We start from the raw sequence: 22,074 nt of genomic DNA on the forward strand, positions 1-22,074 counted from the left end.
CATCGTACACATTGCGCTATTGCCTGACCCTGTACTTCACACACATCGTACTCATTGCGCTATTGCCTGACCCTGTACTTCACACACAGCGTACACATTGCGCTATTGCTTGACACTGTACTTCACACACATAGGGCTATTTCTTGACTCTCTACTTGACACACATCGGGCTATTGCTTGACACTGTACTTCACACACATTGCGCTATTGCTTGACACCGTACTTCACACACATTGCGCTATTGCTTGAAATTGACACTGCACTTCACACACATAGGGCTATTTCTTGACTCTCTACTTGACACACATCGGGCTATTGCTTGACACTGTACTTCACACACATTGCGCTATTGCCTGAATCTGTACTTCACACACATCGTACACATTGCACTATTGCTTGACCCTGTACTTCACACATAGGGCTATTGCTTGACAATGTACTTCACACACATGGGGCTATTGCCTGACCCTGTACTTCACACACAGGGCAATTGCTTGACAGTGTACTTCACACACATAGGGCTATTGCTTGACCCTGTACTTCACACACATCGTACACAGTGCGCTATTGCTTGACCCTGTACTTCACACACATCGTACTCATTGCGCTATTGCTTGACCCTGTACTTCACACACATCGTACACATTGCGCTATTGCCTGACCCTGTACTTCACACACATAGGGCTATTGCTTGACCCTGTACTTCACATAAATAGGGCTATTGCCTGACCCTGTACTTCACACACACAGGGCTATTGCTTGACACTGTACTTCACACACACAGGGCTATTGCTTGACAATATACTTCACACACACAGGGCTATTGCCTGACCCTGTACTTCACACACACAGGGCTATTGCTTGACACTGTACTTCGCACACACAGGGCTGTTGCTTGACACTGTACTTCACACACACAGGGCTATTGCTTGACACTGTACTTCACACACCTAGAGCTATTGCTTGACACTGTACTTCACACACATCGGGCTATTGCTTGACCCTGTACTTCACACTCATAGGACTATTGCTTGACCCTCTACTTCACACACATCGGGGTATTGCTTGACCCTGTACTTCACACACATAGGACTATTGCTTGACCCTCTACTTCACACACATAGGACTATTACTTGACCCTGTACTTCACACACATAGGGCTATTGCTTAACACTGTATTTTACACTCATAGGACTATTGCTTGACCCTCTACTTCACACACATCGGGGTATTGCTTGACCCTGTACTTCACACACATAGGACTATTGCTTGACCCTCTACTTCACACACATAGGACTATTACTTGACCCTGTACTTCACACACATAGGGCTATTGCTTAACACTGTATTTTACACTCATAGGACTATGGCTTTACCCTGTACTTCACACACATAGGGCTATTGCTTTACCCTTTACTTCACACACATAAGACTATTGCTTTACCCTGTACTTCACACACATAGGGCTATTGCTTTACCCTGTACTTCACACACATAGCGCTATTGCTTGGCACTCTACTTCGCACACCTAGAGCTATTGCTTAACACTGTATTTTACACACCTCTGACTATTGCTTGACACTGTGCTTCGTCTGGGACACGCGTCACTTCGGGCTTTCCTCCCACATTAAGCTGACACGCCGTGTTATAATTTGAATAAAGTTGAAAGCGGCGTTAAACCCAACTCACTCACTCACTCACTCGTACACATAGCGCATAGCGCTCTACTTCGCACACATGTTGCGCCACCGTCTCGTCATACAGCTCAACAGAACAACAGCTAAACACATCAATTATCGCCGACCAACGAAACTCCGATGCAGCACATCTGGTTCACCCGAGGCCTGTGTGGAGCTTGGCGCAGTGGGGCTGTGTGCAGACGTTGTTTGTTTGGATTGACTCTGAGTGCCTTGCGTACTTTTTAAACCTCTGGTATTTAGTGGCAACTATTAATAACAGAAGTTAACATTGGTTTTACACGACATCTGTGATTTCTAACATAAGGTGTCTCTCAGAATTACCCTCAACGCCATTTGATTCGGTAGTGTTTTAGACTTTTTTGGCAATAGAAACTGCCATACATCGATTTAGTATGTTCCAAGATTGCATACCAGGACACTGTGTTCGGTGATTGAGTCGAGCCGTTGGAATGATTCATGGCGTGTTGGTGTTGAATTCATAGGTAAACTTATATCAGAGTAATGGCTTTGCCATGCCAATAATCTTCCAATCCTTTCCATAATTATTTTACAATATTCTCGGCACAAGTGAGCCAAACATGTCTATACAGGAAGCGGCATAAAAGTAGTGCCGGTACCAAATGACTCACCGCCCAGTGGACAGCCTCCGTGGTCTAGTGGTAGAGTGTCCGCCCGGAGAGCGGAAGGTCCGGGGTTCGATCCCCGGCCGCGTCATACCAAAAGACGTTAAAAAATGGTACTTGTTGTTACCCTATCTTGCGCTCTGCATTAAGGGCTCTTAAACAAGGAATGGTCGGCTCGGAGTCAGTATACTGTGTCTGATTGGGGTATCCATGTTAAACTGCGGCATGGTATCTCAGTGAGCTAGCACTATAAATCGGCATCAGTCCGGACTAGTACAAGCAGCCACACAAACACATACACGTACATGCACGTCGCTACATAAGTGCAATAACCTTGGACGCGACGTTAAACCCAATTTCACCTCACCTCACCTCACCTCACCGCCCAGTAAATACATAAATAGATTACAACGCTTATGACATCGTTAACTATCACGTGTTACCCTGCATATATATCCTCCACAATATCGGAGAACACCTGGTGTCATCACTGAATTCCAGTGATCCATTCACATAGTTTTCACTACTAGTTTCCCTCACGCCCAATTGAATCTATTTCGGCCGAAAATGGAGACTGATATTCCCTAGGGTTGATGTTTTAAATGTTGTATTAAGTATAGTTAAAAATAATTAACCATAATGTCAGCTCTGTTGTTTAATTAATTGATTGATCTTGGTTCCAAATTGACGCTATCGTCCTCGTAATGTTAGTATACTGTCACTTGCTTCAAAATATACATCGATTTATGCAAAGTTAGCATTCGTGGAAATGAAGTGTCATGTCGTCTACGCTATCAACTACGTTGCCAAATACCTCGCCAACACAGTCCCATGTTCCGTAACAGATTTATCAATTGTCGTCTGCTCCTTCCTCCATTGTCGTCTGCTCCACGCTGCATCATCCACAAGGCTTTCCCCATCACGCGACGTATAAAAGTACGTGTATGGGATATTCATGAATTTCAAGTGTGTTGAAGCTAAAGAGATATCTCCTGCTGAGCAGCTGTTTTCTCCCTTGCAGCTTTGAATATTCTGCATGCAACGCTCCAGACGTGCGTCACCATCTATCTCCGTCGAAGGTGTAACGACGGGCAGGTTGCGATCAGTTCCCACTGCTGATATACCAGCCGCTGCAGGCAGACTCGATCGCCGAACTGAGAGCTTCAGAAAGTTCTGTCGGCATGTGCGAGGGAGCTGAACTCGACATATTTCACCTGACCGTATCGACGTGCAAGTGATCGTGGACGCCCTGGAGCCTGAAGATATACAGACTTTACCATGACAGTAAAACTACGTTGAGACCACTGAGGTATGTGACTTATCTGATGATTTTTGTAAAATGCTGCAAGGGTTTGATTCATGTAAGTCTTATAACTCTATACTTGAACACTTCCATAAATGAATATATAAATATGTAAATATACACATCTCTCCCTCACTATCTCTCCCTTTCTCTCTCATCTATTTCTCAAAGGTAAACATCCAGTTCGTTGTGGAGAGGCCATTTTAAATTGTTTTAATTTGTAGATTTGTTTCATTTGTTTAAACTAAATCCTATCCAGATACGTTATCTTAATACTTCAAGGCCAAATACAATAGCAGAGTCGGGTGCATGTGGGTGTTTCTGTTTGTTGTTTTGTTGTTGTTTTTGTTTTGTTTGTTTGTTTGTTTTGTTTTTGTTTCGTTTTGTGTGCTGTTGTGTTTTTTTTGGGGGGGGTGTTTATGTGAATACGAGGCTGTGCTTGTGTGTTTACGAAAATACTTTCGAGTTTACTTGTTGCCTGCCGTTTAATAACTTTTGCAATGTGTTGAATGGTTGGGTATAGTTTGTCTCTGTGTGTGTTCTACTGCATGTTTGGATAAGACTCACAGTGCGTTCCGCATTAGTCTTCCTGTTGTAAACATTTTGGATGCAGTTTACTTGTTGCAGTGCGTTCCACAGTAGTTTTCCTGTTGTAAACATTTTGGATGTAGTTTACTTGTTGCAGTGCATTCCGCATTAGTTTTCCTCATGTGACAGTTTGGATGCAGTTTACTTGTTGCAGTGCGTTCCGCATAAGTTTTCCTCATGTGACAGTTTGGATGCAGATTACTTGTTGCAGTGCGTTCCGCATTAGTTTTCCTCATGTGACAGTTTGGATGCAGATTACTTGTTACAGTGCGTTCCGCAATAGTTTTCCTCCCGTTTACAGTTTGGATGCAGTTTACTTGTTGCAGTGCGTTCCGCATTAGTTTTCCTCATGTGACAGTTTGGATGGAGTTTACTTGTTACAGTGCGTTCTGCATTAGTTTTCCTCATGTGACAGTTTGGATGGAGTTTACTTGTTACAGTGCGCATTGTAGTTATATTGTAGTTATACATTAAGCCAGGTCACACATTGTAAACACCATATCCTCATCTGTCGTCGTTCACGACAAGCACGTGATACTGGGGACCCATTACGGAACTATGGGTAGATTTATAGACGCCCAGGGCTTGACCCTCCTGTCAACTCAACCCAAACTTGGGGCATGCTTGTGGTATATGAGTAAAATAAGGCCTCTAAGAGTCACGAGGTCTTACTCTACGCTAGGGAAAAGTATCTAATCCTTTGTCAAATGACTACTAACGATTTTATATGAGACAATAAAATCCAAAAATAAAATCATGAATATGTAAAGTGTTTCGTTCATCCCTCTGTGAGTGTATTTAAAAGGGCGTCTGTGGTTTAATGTGTCAATAGTATTCAGTCTGTCTGGTCATCGTGAAAAGTTTAAGTTCATAAAGCACTTGATATTGGACAAAGGGGACTAATAAGGTATGCTGTATTGCCCTAACACCCGTGCAGCGGGTACCAATATTATATGTACCGTATTCGTTGTAATAAGCGCCCAGGGCGCTCTCAAAATTAGAAATAGGGGGATCATATTAGAGTATTATTTTTGTGGAAAAGAGAGTTGGAAGATAAATTTCGTGGTTTATGCTGACACACTGAAATGTTTATATGCGACAGATACATTTTTCCAGAATTTAATTGCCTATAATTAAGAATGCATATAAAACACGAGTGCGTATTATACGCGAATAAATAACTCTTGTGTACATTGATCAATCGGAAGGAGTGCTAATTGGGATTGTTCACTAGCCACTATATTAGGAAATATCGCCTTGGGCGCTTATTAGAGCGGGGCGCATATTACGGTCGAATATGGTATTGTAGATTTATTTGAAATGACTGAGGACGTGAAACAGCTCCCTGTGTGACGGGTACCACAGGTGGGGCAGGATACGTTCACCTTTGCGCGAACACCTGGTATCATAATATTATGTATTTGATGGAGATTCAAAACCATAATTATGATATTGTCGGAACCGCGCAGTCGACATGAGATATTTGTTATGATTATGGAATTAAGTTAATCGCTTTTATTTAAGAAAGATATCATATATAAAATAAAATATGGATATAAATAACCCGAGGTAATTGCATATCAGTACTTGGTTTTATGAACAGATCGTCCTATCGGTAGTTCTCTATATAACTAACTACCTGTAAGCAATACACACGTTCTATGGGTTACAGAGAAATAAACGTTTTCCATAGATTTCTATAATAATGTCACATTTTAATATTAGGTGAGGTGAGGTGAAATGGGGTTTAACGACGCGCCCAAGAGTATTGCACTTATATAGCGACGTGCTTGCAAGTGTGTGAGTGTGTGGCTGCTTGTACTAGTCCGGACTGATGCCGATTTATAGTGCTAGCACACTGAGATGTCGCAGTTTAACATGGATACCCCACTCAGACACCGTATACTGACTCCGAGCCGACCAGTCCTTGTTTTAGCCCCTTAATGCCGAGCGCCAGACAGGGTAACAACAAGAACCATCTTTTAACGTCTTTTTTTACTGGCTCCTTTAGCCAGAATGTGTGTGATATTACAGCTTTGGGAACGGACTGGGCATACATGACATGTTGGGGTTATTGAATGCCTAATATTAAACCGCCTCCGTGGTCTAGTGGTAGAGCGTCCGCCCGGAGAGCGGAAGGTCCGGGGTTCGATCCCCGGCCCCTCATACCAAAAAGACGTTAAAAGATGGTACAAGATGTTACCCTGTCTGGCGCTCGGCATTAAGGGGCTAAAACAAGGAATGGTCGGCTCGGAGTGAGTATTCTGTGTCTGAGTGGATCATTCATGTTAAACTGTGGCATGGTATCTCAGAGTGCTAGCACTATAAATCGGCATCAGTCCTGACTAGTACAAGCAGCCACACACATACACGTACATGCACGTCGCTATATAAGTGCAATAATCTTGGATGCGACGTTAAACCCCATTTCACCTCAACAAGTACAGAAAGCTAAACACACCAACCCAAGTTCTGCACCAGACGTCACCTACTGGAAAATATCTGTGGTCTCATTTAGCATTTAGCAAAAAAGACAACAGTGTCACTCAATACTGAACAATCATTGTCAGCTTTAATGACTAGATGGATGTACATTAAAATAAACCATAGAAAATCTTAGACAAAATCATCCAATTACAGCTGCAAGATTTCTCAATCTACTATCGTGCGGCTGCCAGAACATCTCATTCTGATTTAGTGTGGTAGTACCTATAATGTTATAGTTTGCGTGAACGTACAGAGGCAAAAAATAACATGATCCGCTTTTCATCTTTGAATTGGCTTCTTTACAGTTGATAGTTGGCCCCGACGTTTTATACTCATCTGATCCGCATGGGAGATTGGAGGATGTCTGCAAAAGCCGGATCATAATAAGGCCAAATTTGGAGATTCATAATCGATATCATTCGTCACATACGACTATAGAGTATGGATCAATACCAAGCACGCGCAGTGCGGGTATCTATGTGGGTTTTGTTTTCAGTAGCTATCTCAAGTGATTCTGAGTGTGATTCACGTCTTCCCGTGCGTGATATTTGTGACAAAATAACCGTTTAATTCATTACAACGCAAACCTACGCAAATAAATCTACATGCAAGGGTTGTTTCAGACCAGCGTCTACTCCCAGCATTAAGTCAATGTTGGTTGGATCGAGATTGATGCCCAGCGCCGTGTGTGATTCTTGTCTGGACTTTTTTAGCGCATCTACACAATAAAGCCTTGTATAATTAAATAACTACTTGGTTAAAATAGCATTCTTTGACGGCATGTTTATTAACTTTGACGCACAAGAAGGTCAATCGCAATTTGTAGTGATCTGTGGCATGTGGTCTGTGACATTTAATTTCGCGAGGAGCAAAGACAATCGTCGCACCAATCCATGCGCTCTCACTGCAGAGAAAACTGCGTTACTGGTGGGCGTGGATGTTACACTGCTGTTTGTTAGTCTGTCTTACAGATCCTGATACAAATATATATCAAATACAGCCCATGCAAGGAAGAGAGTCACTGGGCTCCCTTTTATTATATTTTTATTAAGATAACTGAACAACTGTTTTTTTCTGTACGATATGTTCATTTCAGAGACTAGATGTTAGTCTATGATGTTGGTGGGATGACAGGGAAAGGGCCTCCTCGTGGTGTAGTGGATAGAGCCCATGCCTGGAGAGCGGGAGATCGCTGGTTCGATACCCGGCCGCATAACACCAAATGAAGTTAAAGTATGGTTCTTGTTTGGTGTAACCCTGCCTGGCGTTGGGCCTTAAGGGGCTGAGACAGGGACTGGTCGACTCGGAGTCAGTATTCTGTGTCTGAGTGGGATACCCATGATAAACTCTCTGGCATGGTATTTCAGTGGGCTAGCACTTTATAGTCAGCATTAGACCGGATTAGTACAAACAGCCACAAACATGCACGCACGCACGCACGCACGCACGCACGCACGCACGCACGCACGCGCATGCACGTCGTTTTATAAGCGCAATAATGTTGAACGCGACGATAACCCCCATTTGACCTCACCTCATTTCACCTATTACTATAAATAACATGAAATGGGTGGGTGGGTGAGTTGGGTTTAACGCCGCTTTTAACAATATTCCAGTTATATCACGGCGTGTCGGCTTAATGTGGGAGGAAAGCCCGAAGTGATACAGGTCTCAGACGTTTACCACTTCGGTGAAACCCACGAGCACGGGTATGGTGCTGACAAACCTAGAAACATAATCTGGGCGAACCGGGATTCGAACCCACAATCATATGTTTCTGGGACGCAACTCTGCACAGCGAATCGCGCCTGGGTCACCCGTGCCCCCAACATACGCTGGAGAATATTACTAGACGAGAATTTTGATTTATAGGCAATAAGTGTTCTGCGAATGTAAAAGTTGCCTTGCAAGCGGGTTTGAACGTAATGTCTCTTTAATCAGTACAGTTTGTGCTTCTAACGATTCAATATGTCTCCACGCTGACAATAGTGCTGAATGTTGAATGCTGAATATATAACTTTATTGCATTACTCGCCATAAGAAATGTATATTTTGAAACCAATATTGACCTTCTAAGTGGTTTGGAAGCCGAGATATTGGCACTTATAGATGTTACATGGCGGCCATTCTGGAAATCCAAGATGGCCGCCAACCGCCACCTTGATGAAGTGGCTCCCATCAAAAATTGAAACCTATGATAATGGAGAGCACGTGGGAAACATTTGGTGCTTTTTATCCGGCATGTCCCCATCCTTCTCAAATCCGGTCCTTAGCTCCCTCACAATATTCATTAAAATAAATATTAATAAATATCAGATAGCATATGTTACTTACCAATGCACTGCGTGCAAGATTGTCCTGTTCTGAAACAATAGAATATAAGAATTGTGTGCAGAACCCAATAAGTTTATGTTTACGACAACCATGCAAATTCGCTCGCTCCAAAAACTCGCGATATATGCACTCATAAAATTAATATAACACGATACGTGGACTCAAGTCACAGTCACGTTTTCTTTACGAACTGAATTTTTATGGAATGTATCTTTTTATTTAAAAGCTGTGTAATATAATATCGTAATGTTCAAGAATGGGAAGACTGTTATTCAGCTATCATACGTTTTTCTGTCGCTGCGTATTGAAAACGAGCATTATTCCACGATATATTGGAATATTCAGATATGATTAATGGACCTTCGTGGAAACTCGACACAGGACCGAACAGGTGGTTGTGCGATTAAAAGCGTTCTGATGCAATCACCATATATAAAACGTCGTTATTACCACAAGCGGCGCGCAGTATCATTTAATCAGCTTGACGCTGGGAAATTCTTTTATTCACATTTCACTTTTTATTCTAAGATTGGAGAATATACACATTGAGTTCGAAAATGTCACACGGTTGGAGTTTACCTGAGTGTATTCACACCGCATGTGCGAGTGTGACGGGAGCGTGATGTAATTCAACGTAATCATGTCACGTCTGTCCCTTTCAACAAGGTCAGGGTCACCTGATGAGACACGTGATCTTGCCTGCGTTTATAGCCTGAAGCCAGAGAGACAGGCGTTAGATAGCGACGTAGAGATGGAGAGAGAGAAGAACAAGAGAGGGAGATGGAGAGAACATAGGCGAACAAATAGATAGACGGGCGGGGATTGACAAAACGGCACACGAAAGATCACAATATCACAATATCAAGGTATTAACAATTGTCAGTGTATGTATGAAGTCGTATTCGTCATGATCTACATCAGTTCAAGTTTATGAATTGTCAAATATTGATTGACTGGCCTTAGTAATTTGATTTGAATTTACAGGTTTCACAAAGTATTACTAAATTGTTGCCTTCATGCTGAATATATAGTATATATATATACTAGTATATATGAACATATATACACACTTTTTGTTACGTATGTGGTAAGATGGCTCAGAGTTATGCTTCTTGGCTATGCCAGAATTTGATGATGCTCAGTTCGAATCCAAAACTGGCCGGAATATGATCTGTTGCTCCCGTACTCGTGAATGAAACAAAGAAGCATGACTCTCAAACTAACTCACACAAGAGGCTCCGCAATTGTGCAGTGTCGCGTCCATTGAGGCACGCCATTAACCTACGGTTGTGTATTTGAATACCGGTTCGCCCCCGTTATGTTTCCCCAAAGTGGTAGACGTCTGCTGGGACCTGCATCTCTTCGGGCTTTCCTCCTATATAAAGCTGACACGCAGTGTTATGACTGTGATAATTGTTAAAAACCGGCGTTATCTCTCTCTCTCTCTCTCTCTCTCTCTCTCTCTCTCTCTCTCTCTCTCTCTCTCTCTCTCTCTCTCTCTCTCTCTCTCTCTCTCTCGCACACACACACAGACTGATATTATTTGATAAGAGTTATCGCATGAAAACTGCGTTATTCCAGCACGGTGTTGATTGTCATGTTATTATGTAAATTCAGACAAGATAGAATTATGTTAGAAAGTATCTATTGACAACTGTAATCACTATTGATACAGCAGTCGTATGAGCCAGCATCCCTTCAAGGGACCATCAAGACCTTGGGTTATTCAGTTAAACCAGAGAGCTGCAGCCTCCAGATAATGAATACCTCATCAACTCTCCTTCGCTGGCAATGACACAGCAGTGTTCAACAGATTATGTAGATGATGTACGCTCACGTCAGTGTCAACGCTGGCATCAAATCCACCGTTGCTTTCTCCTCGCAGCCAGAACCGACGTTGATCTGACGATGTAATCAAGTAATCTATATCGATTACGCCCAATCGATTATGCACACACTAGCCCACTTGAAGGTAACTGTGATTTATGACGTTTTCATGCCTCTCAGTGTGTGATAGTGTTGTGAGATCGAACAGCGGTCGCACAGGGTTGAACACTGCAGCATGATTTCATGTATACAGTACTTGGAATCTTGGGAACGATTTTCCAGTTTAATCAAGATGTTACCTTCGCTGTGGTGCAGCAGTGTGATAATGCATAAGGGTTGGTTTTGATTCCCAATAAAATATTCGTCCAATACCAATATTTCCCAAATGTGTTTGTTTGTTTGTTTGTTGTTTAACGCCGCACTCAGCAGTATTCCAGCTATATGACGGCGGTCTGTAAAATAATCGAGTCTGGACCAGACAATTCAGTGACATCATGAGCATCGATCCACGCAATTGGGATCGATGACATGTATCAACCAAGTCAGCGAGCCCGACCACCCGATCCCGTTTGTCGCCTTTTACGACAAGCATAGTCGCCTTTTACGGCAAGTATGGGTTGTTGAAGACCTATTCTACCCCGGAATCTTCACGGTTCTTTCCCAAATGTGAATATGCATGTATATCAGAGAAACTATTCTGGATAAGTCTGGCAGATAACTTTTGTATCCATATGATTAGTTGATTCATTTTGATTGTTTGAGTGCGTCTTATCGGTGCATTGTCGCTCACAAATGAATATATCATGTTTATTCTTCATAACGTCACAGACGTTTTCGTGTTACGTCAAGGTCTTCAGCAACCCATGCTTGCCGTAAAAGGCGACTTGTGAGTGAGTGCGTTGGATTTAACGCCGCTTTATACAGTATTCCAGTTATTTCACCTATTACTATAAAAAACATGAAATGTGTGGGTGGGTGAGTTGGGTTTAACGCCGCTTTATCCAGTATTCCAGTTATATCAAGGCGTGTCAGCTTAATGTTGGAGGAAAGCCAGGAGTGATGCAGGTCTCAGACGTTTACCACTTCGGTGAAACCCTCGAGCACGGGTGTGGTGCTGACAAACCTAGAAACATAATCTGGGCGAACCGGGATTCGAACCCACAATCATAGGTTTCTGGCGTGCCCAAGGAACGCAACTCTGCACAGCGAATCGCGGCCCCTTAGACGACTGGGCCACCGGGATCGGGTGGTCAGGCTCGCTGACTTAGTTGATGCATGTCATCGTATCCCAATTGCGTAGATCGATGCTCATGATGTTAATCACTGGATTGTGTGGTCCAGATTATTTACAGACCGCCATCATATAGCTGGAATATTGCAAAACAGGTTACGTCAATGAGACTATAGTCTGACTCAGCATATAATATTGTGTTACGAAAAGGACACTGTGTAACGGAAACCAACTCGGAATCACACATTAAAAGTCCCTGTTGAAATTCCCTCGTCATGGGTCTCCTAGGTCTCCTAGTGAAAGTCAATTGCCGGTAACTCCTTCTTAGTAACCCTTCACCAGTACTCCTAGTGGGGACTTTGACACAGGTTTACCATCCTTATCCCTCCCTCCCCCCCCCCCCCCTCCCCCGGCGCGTTCAGTCATAGATTATAACAGCTGACTGCTTGTGTATATGTGTGTAAAAGTGATCGTTTAACAACAGCTGTTCATGGCGGTGAGTCGGCTTCCACCCAGAGCTATGTATGAATATAGCTAAACATAACATACCATTGCAGGAACTTCACGCGGTCCCTCGTTCAACCAAAGTTTCATCCCAAACTGGATAATGTATGTCAAGCTATTCTTACTGCACTCCGTCAATTGTTTGATACATCGTGGATATAAGTATATAGGTCCAGGGATGCATCCAGTGTTATAAATTTAGTTCGATCAAAGAATTACCTTCTTAGATTAGTCGTAAGACGCGACTAACGGGATCGGGTGATCAGGCTCGCTGACTTGGTTGATGATTTTTATCGTATTCCAATTGCATGGATCGATGCTCCAGTCAATCACTGGATTGTCTGGTCCAAACTCGATTATCTACAGACCGCCGTCATGTAGCTGGATTATTGCTGTGCGGCGTTAAACAACAAACAAAGAAACAAAGAAATGTTAAAGTAGTACGCAAAGAGAAAAGTTGATATCATATGCTACTTGCTGGATTTATGATCTCATGTCTGCTTACATTCTTCCATATACATTTGGCAGTCGATTTGCTGACTTTGATTTCGAGCCCAGATTAGCAACCTCGGTGTTTCATGAAAGTGTCGAACTATTAACGTGGCGTTTACCGCACCCACTAACCCACCATCCCTGTATATATGTCCTCTTCGTACATCGTGCCCAGCCCACATCGTACGACCCCTTCCAGTGCATGCTCTCTGCGATAAGCTTTAATACTGCAGATGTGGCGGTAGAGGACGCCATCGAGCAATACCGAAAGGCTGGACGACCCAAAGTAACATGTGACCAACATACCTCAGAATATACCTTCCTGTTTCCACAGGACACATTTTTTTTGTTTAGGAACACCTTCCCAAAGAACAAGTGGGTTACAAAAAACCGTGACATTACAAAAGGCACGGCAATATAAGCCTTGGTTTGGGATTAAGCAGAGCTTGCGGTGAACGATCGATGACTACCTTTACGCAATATTTACTTACCCTTCCTAGTTTTATTCAGTCTCCGGAGAGATAAATCTTTAAATCAATTCTTGCCATTTCAAAAACCGAAAATTATGAAAGGATCGTTAAAGGTTTTTGTGCAAACATTGCAAAATTGCAAACCAATGATTTGTGGCACGTAGAAGAAACGAAGATACTTAGACAAAAATAATTTTCACCGTGGCCCCACTTCGCTTCCGTACTCCATCCAGGTGATCATGGCATGTTTGAGGGATCGAAGTATTTGCCTCTATTAAGTGTTTGACTTTATTATCGTATAATATTTGACTACCTATTTCTTAAGGTCACTGTACCCACCGCCTCGGTTTAATGTGTTTATGTGTAATTAGTGGAAGACACTACTTTTCGTGCGAGCGGATTTACACGATAAACTACTTTCTTCGATACTTGCTCTGAAACAACACTCGGTTTTTTGGTAATATCGAACGCTGGTTTTATTAACCCTCGAAAGTGATATTCATTCGATGCCACTTTATTTCAATAATAAACCATGTGTTTGCTAACGTATACAATTAATCATTTTCTAAAGCGTGGCCCTACTGTATAGGGTTCAGCCAAGGTGCCGATGCTTGTGAATTGGGTTTTATAGCATTTTCATCAATAAAATGGAAACTGTTTGTTGTTGTTGTTTTGGGTTTTTTAAAACAAAATAAAAAAATAAAATAAAATAAAAAAATAACAAGAAATATCCCTTAACGTCATTTGGCAAGGGGGTCGTACCGTCAACCTTCCGCTATCCGGGAAGACGCTCTATCCACTACACCACGGAGGCTGTTTACACAGAAAAAGATATGTACAGAAAACCAACGACCTACGAGGAATAACGGATTATCTGTCTCGCTTTAATAAAGGTGTGGGGCGGTCGGGTAGCCTAGTGGTTAAAGCGTTCGCTCGTCACGCCGAAGACCTGGTATCGAATCCCGACACGGGTACTATGTGTGAAGCCCATTTCTGGTGTCCCCCGCCGTGATATTGCTGAAATATTGCAAAAAGCGGCGTAAAACCAAACTCACTCACTCACTAATAAAGGTGTAAGTCCGGAGCCTTTGGCGATGGATACACAACCTTCATTCGCGAGAGTCAGATAAGCTGTAATTCAAAGAATCGAGTAGGTAATTTTTAGATTACTCATTGACGTATTAAGAGAGAAATTGTAAAACGTTTGATATGTCAATCCTACGAACTTCACTGAAGGCTCCCTATTGTTCAAATGACGTAAGGTAAATAAAAGCGACAAAACCCTTTCCATATTTATTTGAAATCTCTGCCGAAAGCAGAGACCATTGTACGATTCTGACCATATCATGAGCATGCGTCCATGAATCACCATCGAGCGTATCCTGCCCCACCGTTGGCACCCGTCACAAACGCATGCAAAAGTAAGTCAATTGTTCACCTTAAAAAAAACACGGGAACATATGGTACAAGTCTAAACAGGAAACTGCATGACTTTTGTCATTGATGCGTCAAATGTAAACAGTTTGTGACGTTATGAAAACTGGATTACGTCATGTCGTATTTATCTCAACAATGAAGCACTGTGACGTCACATGGCTTCAAATGACCAATCCGCACTGAGAATCCCTAAACTGTACATGTGCAAATATCGACAGGTTATTACACACGATCATTATACCCTTGTGGGTAATATTCAACGTTATACCATCGTCTCGTGAGGCTTACTTACGCCCTAAATAACAAAGATGTACCTATATTTTTATTAGTCCTTCTGTTTAATTAATTGAACTAATTCAGTGAGTATCTTCTGTTTCAGACAATGGCGAAGTCGGGCTGCTGGGGGTTATCGTTCTTGAAGCGCACGTTCCGAGGATGCAGGCGCCATCTACTGGCCTGGTTGGTAGGAATCGTGTTGCTGTACTCCATCTTCTTCGTATCCCAGTATGTTGTGCTGAACAACAGTACCGTCAAGAGTCTACGTGCCTATGACGTCATAGGACGGGATTCTGACGTCATACCAAAAGCTTACTCCCGTGCGTATGAACAACCAACGTGGGGAAATGTTTCTGGATTAAGGGACGAAATAAAACCGTTATTGATTCAATACACACTGTCCTTAAAGAAAAGGGGATCCACTGAAGTGCTCAACGTTCCTTGGAACGGACCTGATATTGACTTCCAGAGCGATGCTTGTGGAAATGTGAAGTCAATAAAAACAACTTCCAAAGCCACAATTGTTATCAACTTGCATGGCGCCAGGGTTGATAAGGCACTGACGTCATTATTTCACGTTATAAAACTGACGAATATTAGTCTTGTGGAAGATGTGATCATAATTGGTGATATGGGACTTCCGCTTCTCTATCGTGATGTGTATGAGCTTTTTTCGGATTATCTTCCTACATTCCGTCTTTTCATATCACCCAAGAGGACAACCGTTACCCAAGCCAGGAAATACGCTGCAAAGTTTGCCCACGGTGAGATCATTGTCTTCCTTGACGGACTTGTGGTGGTAACAAAACACTGGCTTGAACAAATTATGACGGCCATCTTGGAAAATCCTAACAGCATTGTGCAACCATTGATTATCACGAATCAAACGATCTTAGATAAAAACGGTCGACCCATATATATTCATAAGAGAGAAATCCAATTAGATTTGACCCTAAAGGAGGTTAAAGTTCCAGTTTCAATGGCGGAAAATTCCTGGTCGAAGGAGTCATTGATCTCAAGCACAGCGTTTGCATTGAGGAAAGGGCTTTATGAAAATCTGAGAGAGTTTGATGAATATTCTGGGCTGACTGATCTGGAAACGATGGTGTTGTCGCTGAAGTCGTGGATGTGCGGCGAAGGCGTCGTGACGGCGCAGTGCGCCACTGTCATTCTTCAGTCTCCCACCAGCGCACTTGACAAGAGCCCTGCAACATCGTCCGCCATGACAGGCAAGACATCATTGTTGAAACGATACCGCCATCTTCTTTTTGTTGCTGCTGTTTGGTTCCCCCCTTATGATGAAGTTTACAAATGCCTGCTTCCAAAGTCAAAACAGGTTCGATTGACTTACATCGACAAGAGAAATATCCGGATGTATAAGTTGTTTTATAATCGCCTAAAATGTAGAAAGTTCACAGACTTTATCAAACTCGTGCAACCAAATTTTATTAAACCTGAACGCAATACTACAGGTCACGGTGCTTTGAGTGTTGAAGGTCATGACCTTTACTTTACAAGGTCACGTAACGGATCCTTGACCTTTGTGTCTGACCTTGCTCCAAATTCTCATCCATTCACATATGCCAATTCTAAGTTAACCATTAGTGGGTTGTGCGTTACTTTTCAACCAAATAATAAACTATTTTTACGGAATTGCGAGAGAAAAAATTTAAATCAAGATTGGCTGTACAAAGATGGGCAAATACGACTGATGAGAAATACGCATTTGTGTATCGTCAGAGACAGAAACGCCACTATACCCTCTGTGAACCCATGCAGAAGCAAACATGTTGTTGCCAAATTTACCTTCACCTTTAATTTTGCTGTAAATTGTATCAAATAATTAATTAATTATTCATATTGCGGTTTTTTTCAAATGATTAAAATATTTATTCTGTACGTGTTTGTTTATAACTTATAGTGTAACCAATGAAATAATGAAAGATATGCGACTAATTGACTATTACGTTCGACCCATGCGATACGACTAAGGGTTAGTGAGTGAGTTGGGTTTAACGCTGCGTTGACCAATATGTCATGAAGCAGTCAACTAACTGTAAGTCATGCATATCTTTGATGTTTCGCATTTTGTTGACACCCAACCGCACGGGTATGGTGCTGACATACTGAGAAAAACAATCAGGACGAATTATAGGATTCTGGCATGCTTAAGGGGCGTAACTCTGCACATCGAACTGCTGCGCCTCAGACGACTGATCCCCCCGTGCTCGCGTCAATGGCAAGCTGAGCTAAGCTCTTCAAAGCGAATTATGTTGCTTCAGACAAATGGACACCCATAGCCCCACACGATATTTCACTCAGGAGTGAGTGAGTGAGTGAATATCAGCAGAAACACTTCACACGGGTCTGTTAAGTGATCTTGATCGGAGTTGTGATCAGACAAACCAGTGGTCGATAGTGTGAGCTGCGATCCTCTGTTTCGGAGTGCGACAACAGAATGAGCTCAGCCAAAGTCTTACAGATGGCCTTTCGTCATACGTTTCACATTGTGGCCATATACTGTAAAACAGGAAATTAATGCGAGCAGACTATTTATTTACATACGTAGGTTACATTAATTAAAATAACAAAGAACATAAATCCAGCGCATAATTTTTTTAGGAAAGGGTATAGGCACTCGCATTTATGTCTAAAAATCAAGAGCTCGCATTATTTTCATGTCGCATGAAATTCCTGTTTTAAAGTATGTGAACAAATCAATACCTGCTGCCTGGGTACGATGCGACACAAGTTCAGCCAGAGATAGACCTCTATTCCATAATTTTAGTTCGTTATAACCGTAGTTCGTTATAAGCCTATATACAGCAGCCGCCTCCGTGGTCTAGTGGTAGAGCTTCCACCCGGGTTCAATCCCCGGCCGCGTCATACCAAAAGACGTTAAAAGATGGTATTTGTTGTTACCCTGTCTGGTTAAAACAAGGACTGGTAGGCTTAGAGTCAGTATAGTGTGTTTGAGTGGGGTATTCATGTAAAACTGCGGCATGGTATCTCAGTGTGCTAGCACTATAAATCGGCATCAGTCCAGGCTAGTACAAGCAGCCACACACACACACGTGCATGAACGTCGCTGTAATCTTGGACGCGACGTTAAACCGCTTTCATCCACCTATATACAGCTTAATACAGTAAATGGACGGGTTATATCTGTCAGTTCTTTATAAGCGAGTTCGATATAAACATAGTTTACTGAACAAATTGCTTGAACAAATAGCACAGATATATACTGCAGTAGAGGTGACAACACAAACAACAGAACTCTCTGAATCTAGTAGTAGTAGTAGTAGTAGTAGTAGTAGTAGTAGTAGTAGTAGTAGTAGTAGTAGAAGTAGTAGTAGTAGTCCGCCATTGCATGTTACTTGGGGTTGTAGTCGTGTAGTGACATATGTATTGTACTGTATTCCCTGTAGCACCAGATCCTTCTGCATTCGGACAACATGACGGCGGGTTTTAGAAACAACATATTACATACTAAATAAGTTTATATAATTTTTAAGTTTATATTTATAATAAGTAAATATAGGTAAAACATGGAGAGAACATTTATTACGAGAACTACTTTAAACATGCATATTCATAAATAGCCAAGACTTCGCAGGTCGGGTTATGTCATTGTAATGGTCACGTGTTATGGTCATGTGCCACGTGTCACGATAGAACGTTCCAATTGCAGTTATTGTTGATGGAACACAACGAATTCATATTGTGACAGCTAATGCATAGAATACTTGAAATTGTATTATGCTACCTTCATTCGAAACACAATCGCCCTGGGTGCCGAGGATGATACGGAAGGTCTCATATGAATTTGTTTTATAAAAATAATGTAATAATCTCCCTCTTAGAATGAACCACCGGGTGTGTGAAAAAAACAAATTCAGGCGTGATAGGCACACCTGCAATAATCACTGATTAATAACCGGCAATATTACACATTTATATTTCTAATATATTCCCTCGCTACACAAGCTATTCAAGACACGTAGCCTTGGCTTTCTGTACATGCTGTAATTAAAGCATCAGAAAGGTGTGTCATTGATTTAGTGGCTTTCCGGTCTCACGCATACCATGGTTCTTAGGCTGATTAATATATGTACAACTCGTGACAAAAGACATGGGATAATTTAATTAAATACACGAGACTGCAGAATAATACCAGGTACAGTAGAATTAATCCGCGGACTGGCTGGGCGGGTGAGACTGGCACTCTGTCACCTGGCAGCCTCCCGCGGGAGCTTAGTGCCACGCCTCGTGGTTGTATATACAGCACTAGATGGGATGTGTTCCTTTATGTATGTCAGGTATGAGCAGAGGCGTGACACAATGTCCTGGACAATAGCAGGGCTGTAACACTGTGTCATGTATCAGCAGAGCTGTAACACTGTGTCATGTATCAGCAGATCTGTAACACTGTGTCATGTATCAGCAGATCTGTGACACTGTGTCATGTATCAGCAGATCTGTGACACTGTGTCATGTATCAGCAGATCTGTAACACTGTGTCATGTATCAGCAGATCTGTGACACTGTGTCATGTATCAGCAGATCTGTAACACTGTGTCATGTATCAGCAGATCTGTAACACTGTGTCAGGTATAAGCAGATCTGTAATACTGTGTCATGTATCAGCAGATCTGTAACACTGTGTCATGTATCAGCAGATCTGTAACACTATGTCAGGTATAAGCAGGGCTGTAACACTGTGTCAGGTATAAGCAGGGCTGTAACACTGTGTCAGGTATAAGCAGAGCTGTAACACAGTGTCAGGTATAAGCAGGGCTGTAACACTGAGTCAGGTATAAGCAGATCTATAACACTGTGTCATGTATCAGCAGATCTGTAATACTGTGTCATGTATCAGCAGATCTGTCAGGTATCAGCAGATCTATAATACTGTGTCATGTATCAGCAGATCTGTGACACTGTGTCATGTATCAGCAGATCTGTGACACTGTGTCATGTATCAGCAGATCTGTGACACTGTATCATGTATCAGCAGATCTGTAACACTGTGTCATGTATCAGCAGATCTGTAACACTGTGTCATGTATCAGCAGATCTGTAACACTGTGTCAGGTATCAGCAGAGCTATGACACTGTGTCATGTATCAGCAGATCTGTAACACTGTGTCATGTATCAGCAGAGCTGTAACACTGTGTCATGTATCAGCAGATCTGTAACACTGTGTCATGTATCAGCAGAGGAGAACTGTAGCACCTTTTCCAGGACAATAGCAGGACGGTAGCACTGTGTCCAGGACAATAGCAGAACTGTAGCACTGTGTCCAGGACAATAGCAGGACGGTAGCACTGTGTCCAGGACAATAGCAGGACGGTAGCACTGTGTCCAGGACAATAGCAGGACTGTAGCACTGTGTCCAGGACAATAGCAGGAAGGTAGCTCTGTGTCCAGCACAATAGCAGGACGGTAGCACTGTGTCCAGGACAATAGCAGGACGGTAGCACTGTGTCCAGGACAATAGCAGGACGGTAGCTCTGTGTCCAGGACAATAGCAGGACTAGCAGTCTGATTCTTATCCATATTTACCTTAATGATTTACACTTCTTATAGCTTGAATAGTATACACCCCAGGGAGCTGATAATGCAAATTTAACGGATTTCTTGGCTTGGTTTCCATAGCGTCTCAAGCATTCACGTGGTGGGTGGAATCTGGCGCATTATAAATGGACTTATATCTTACAAGAAAGTCAACGCTCATTGAAGCAAAGTGTCCTGTAACTGCCCGTGAGACAACGTATTTTTCCAGTAAACAAGAAGACAGAGCATTAGCGTGCCCGACCTCGACAGAGGAACTGGCAGACTTGATGGAGGAGAGATGCTGACAATCTCTTGGCCAACAGATGACCTACAGAGGGCACACGACCCGTCTTTCTGGCTACAAGCCCGCAGGACATTAAACGATGTGGTTGGACTACAGAGAGTTCTAACATTCCATCTGAAAGTCAAATCTTTGAGTGTCTGGGTGAGTGATTGAGTTAGTGACTTGTCCTTCCCCTTATATCTCCCGGTCTGTCAGCTGCAGGTCCGTATGTGTAGCATCTTCCCGAGGCAAGGGAGTTAACTGAATGTAAAAGTCCAGTTTCAGTCAATGCCGAACTGGGCTGTAATGTCTGAGTTCGATCGTAGTGCCACCGGTGGATATTATGAGTTATGTCCCCTCTATGTCCCTCCTATTTACCAATTAGATTCTACCTCTTATATCACTAGCATTTGCTTCAAACAAAATGGCGGCGCACAGTCAATACGATCTGATAAAACAATCAAAATCTTTATTGTAATAATATAACGGGTCTTACATTTATTTCGCGAAGTGCATCAAATCATGTGGGAACCTTGATTTAAAACATGAAAAGGTTTGGAAAATATCAGTTGACTCCGAGTTGGCGGTACACATTCTCTGCCAATCTGCACTGCAGCCTACCAACTATTGGACTATGCATAGCCTCGTTTGTCCAGCCAAAATATAACTCCATAATTCCAGCCAAGTTCGGCAAGGGTGAAAACTGGACTTTTATAATCAGTTGACTCCCTTGTTGACTTGGGAAGATGTATTGGTAGGCTCGCATATTAAAAGGAGAACTAGGCTCAGGCAAATTTGAACTGCAAGCAAGTTTGTCCATCAAACACCGTGATATACATGCACAGATACAAGATCACAATTCAAACACAGTCCTACTAGAACCGCAGAAATAGACAGCAGACTGCGTATACCCAAGGGCCTATAAGATAACATGCTGTGACTTCACCCACTCCACTTGCAAT

At 42.5% G+C, this 22,074-nt stretch overlaps 1 protein-coding gene across 4 annotated transcripts in view; it reads left to right on the top strand.

Moving 5' to 3' along the window:
* The window catches only part of LOC139447510 (inactive polypeptide N-acetylgalactosaminyltransferase-like protein 5), a 29,827-nt gene extending 12,665 nt beyond the window's left edge, over window positions 1–17,162 (top strand). For 2 of the 4 annotated variants that reach the window (XM_071228914.1, XM_071228911.1), the window contains exon 2: window positions 15,376–17,162. In XM_071228914.1, the coding sequence (XP_071085015.1) occupies window positions 15,379–17,115 (1,737 nt within the window). In that variant the 5' untranslated portion in view covers window positions 15,376–15,378 and the 3' untranslated portion in view covers window positions 17,116–17,162. Of the gene's footprint in view, window positions 1–3,350; window positions 3,633–9,768; window positions 9,902–15,375 lie in introns of those variants that run through there. The other 2 variants (XM_071228912.1, XM_071228913.1) reach the window with 2 other exon arrangements.
* The last annotated feature ends 4,912 nt before the right edge of the window (window positions 17,163–22,074 follow it).

This window comes from Haliotis cracherodii, unplaced genomic scaffold (genome assembly GCF_022045235.1).
Source record: "Haliotis cracherodii isolate W230 unplaced genomic scaffold, xgHalCrac1.p SCAF_7, whole genome shotgun sequence".
Taxonomy (NCBI): domain Eukaryota; kingdom Metazoa; phylum Mollusca; class Gastropoda; order Lepetellida; family Haliotidae; genus Haliotis; species Haliotis cracherodii.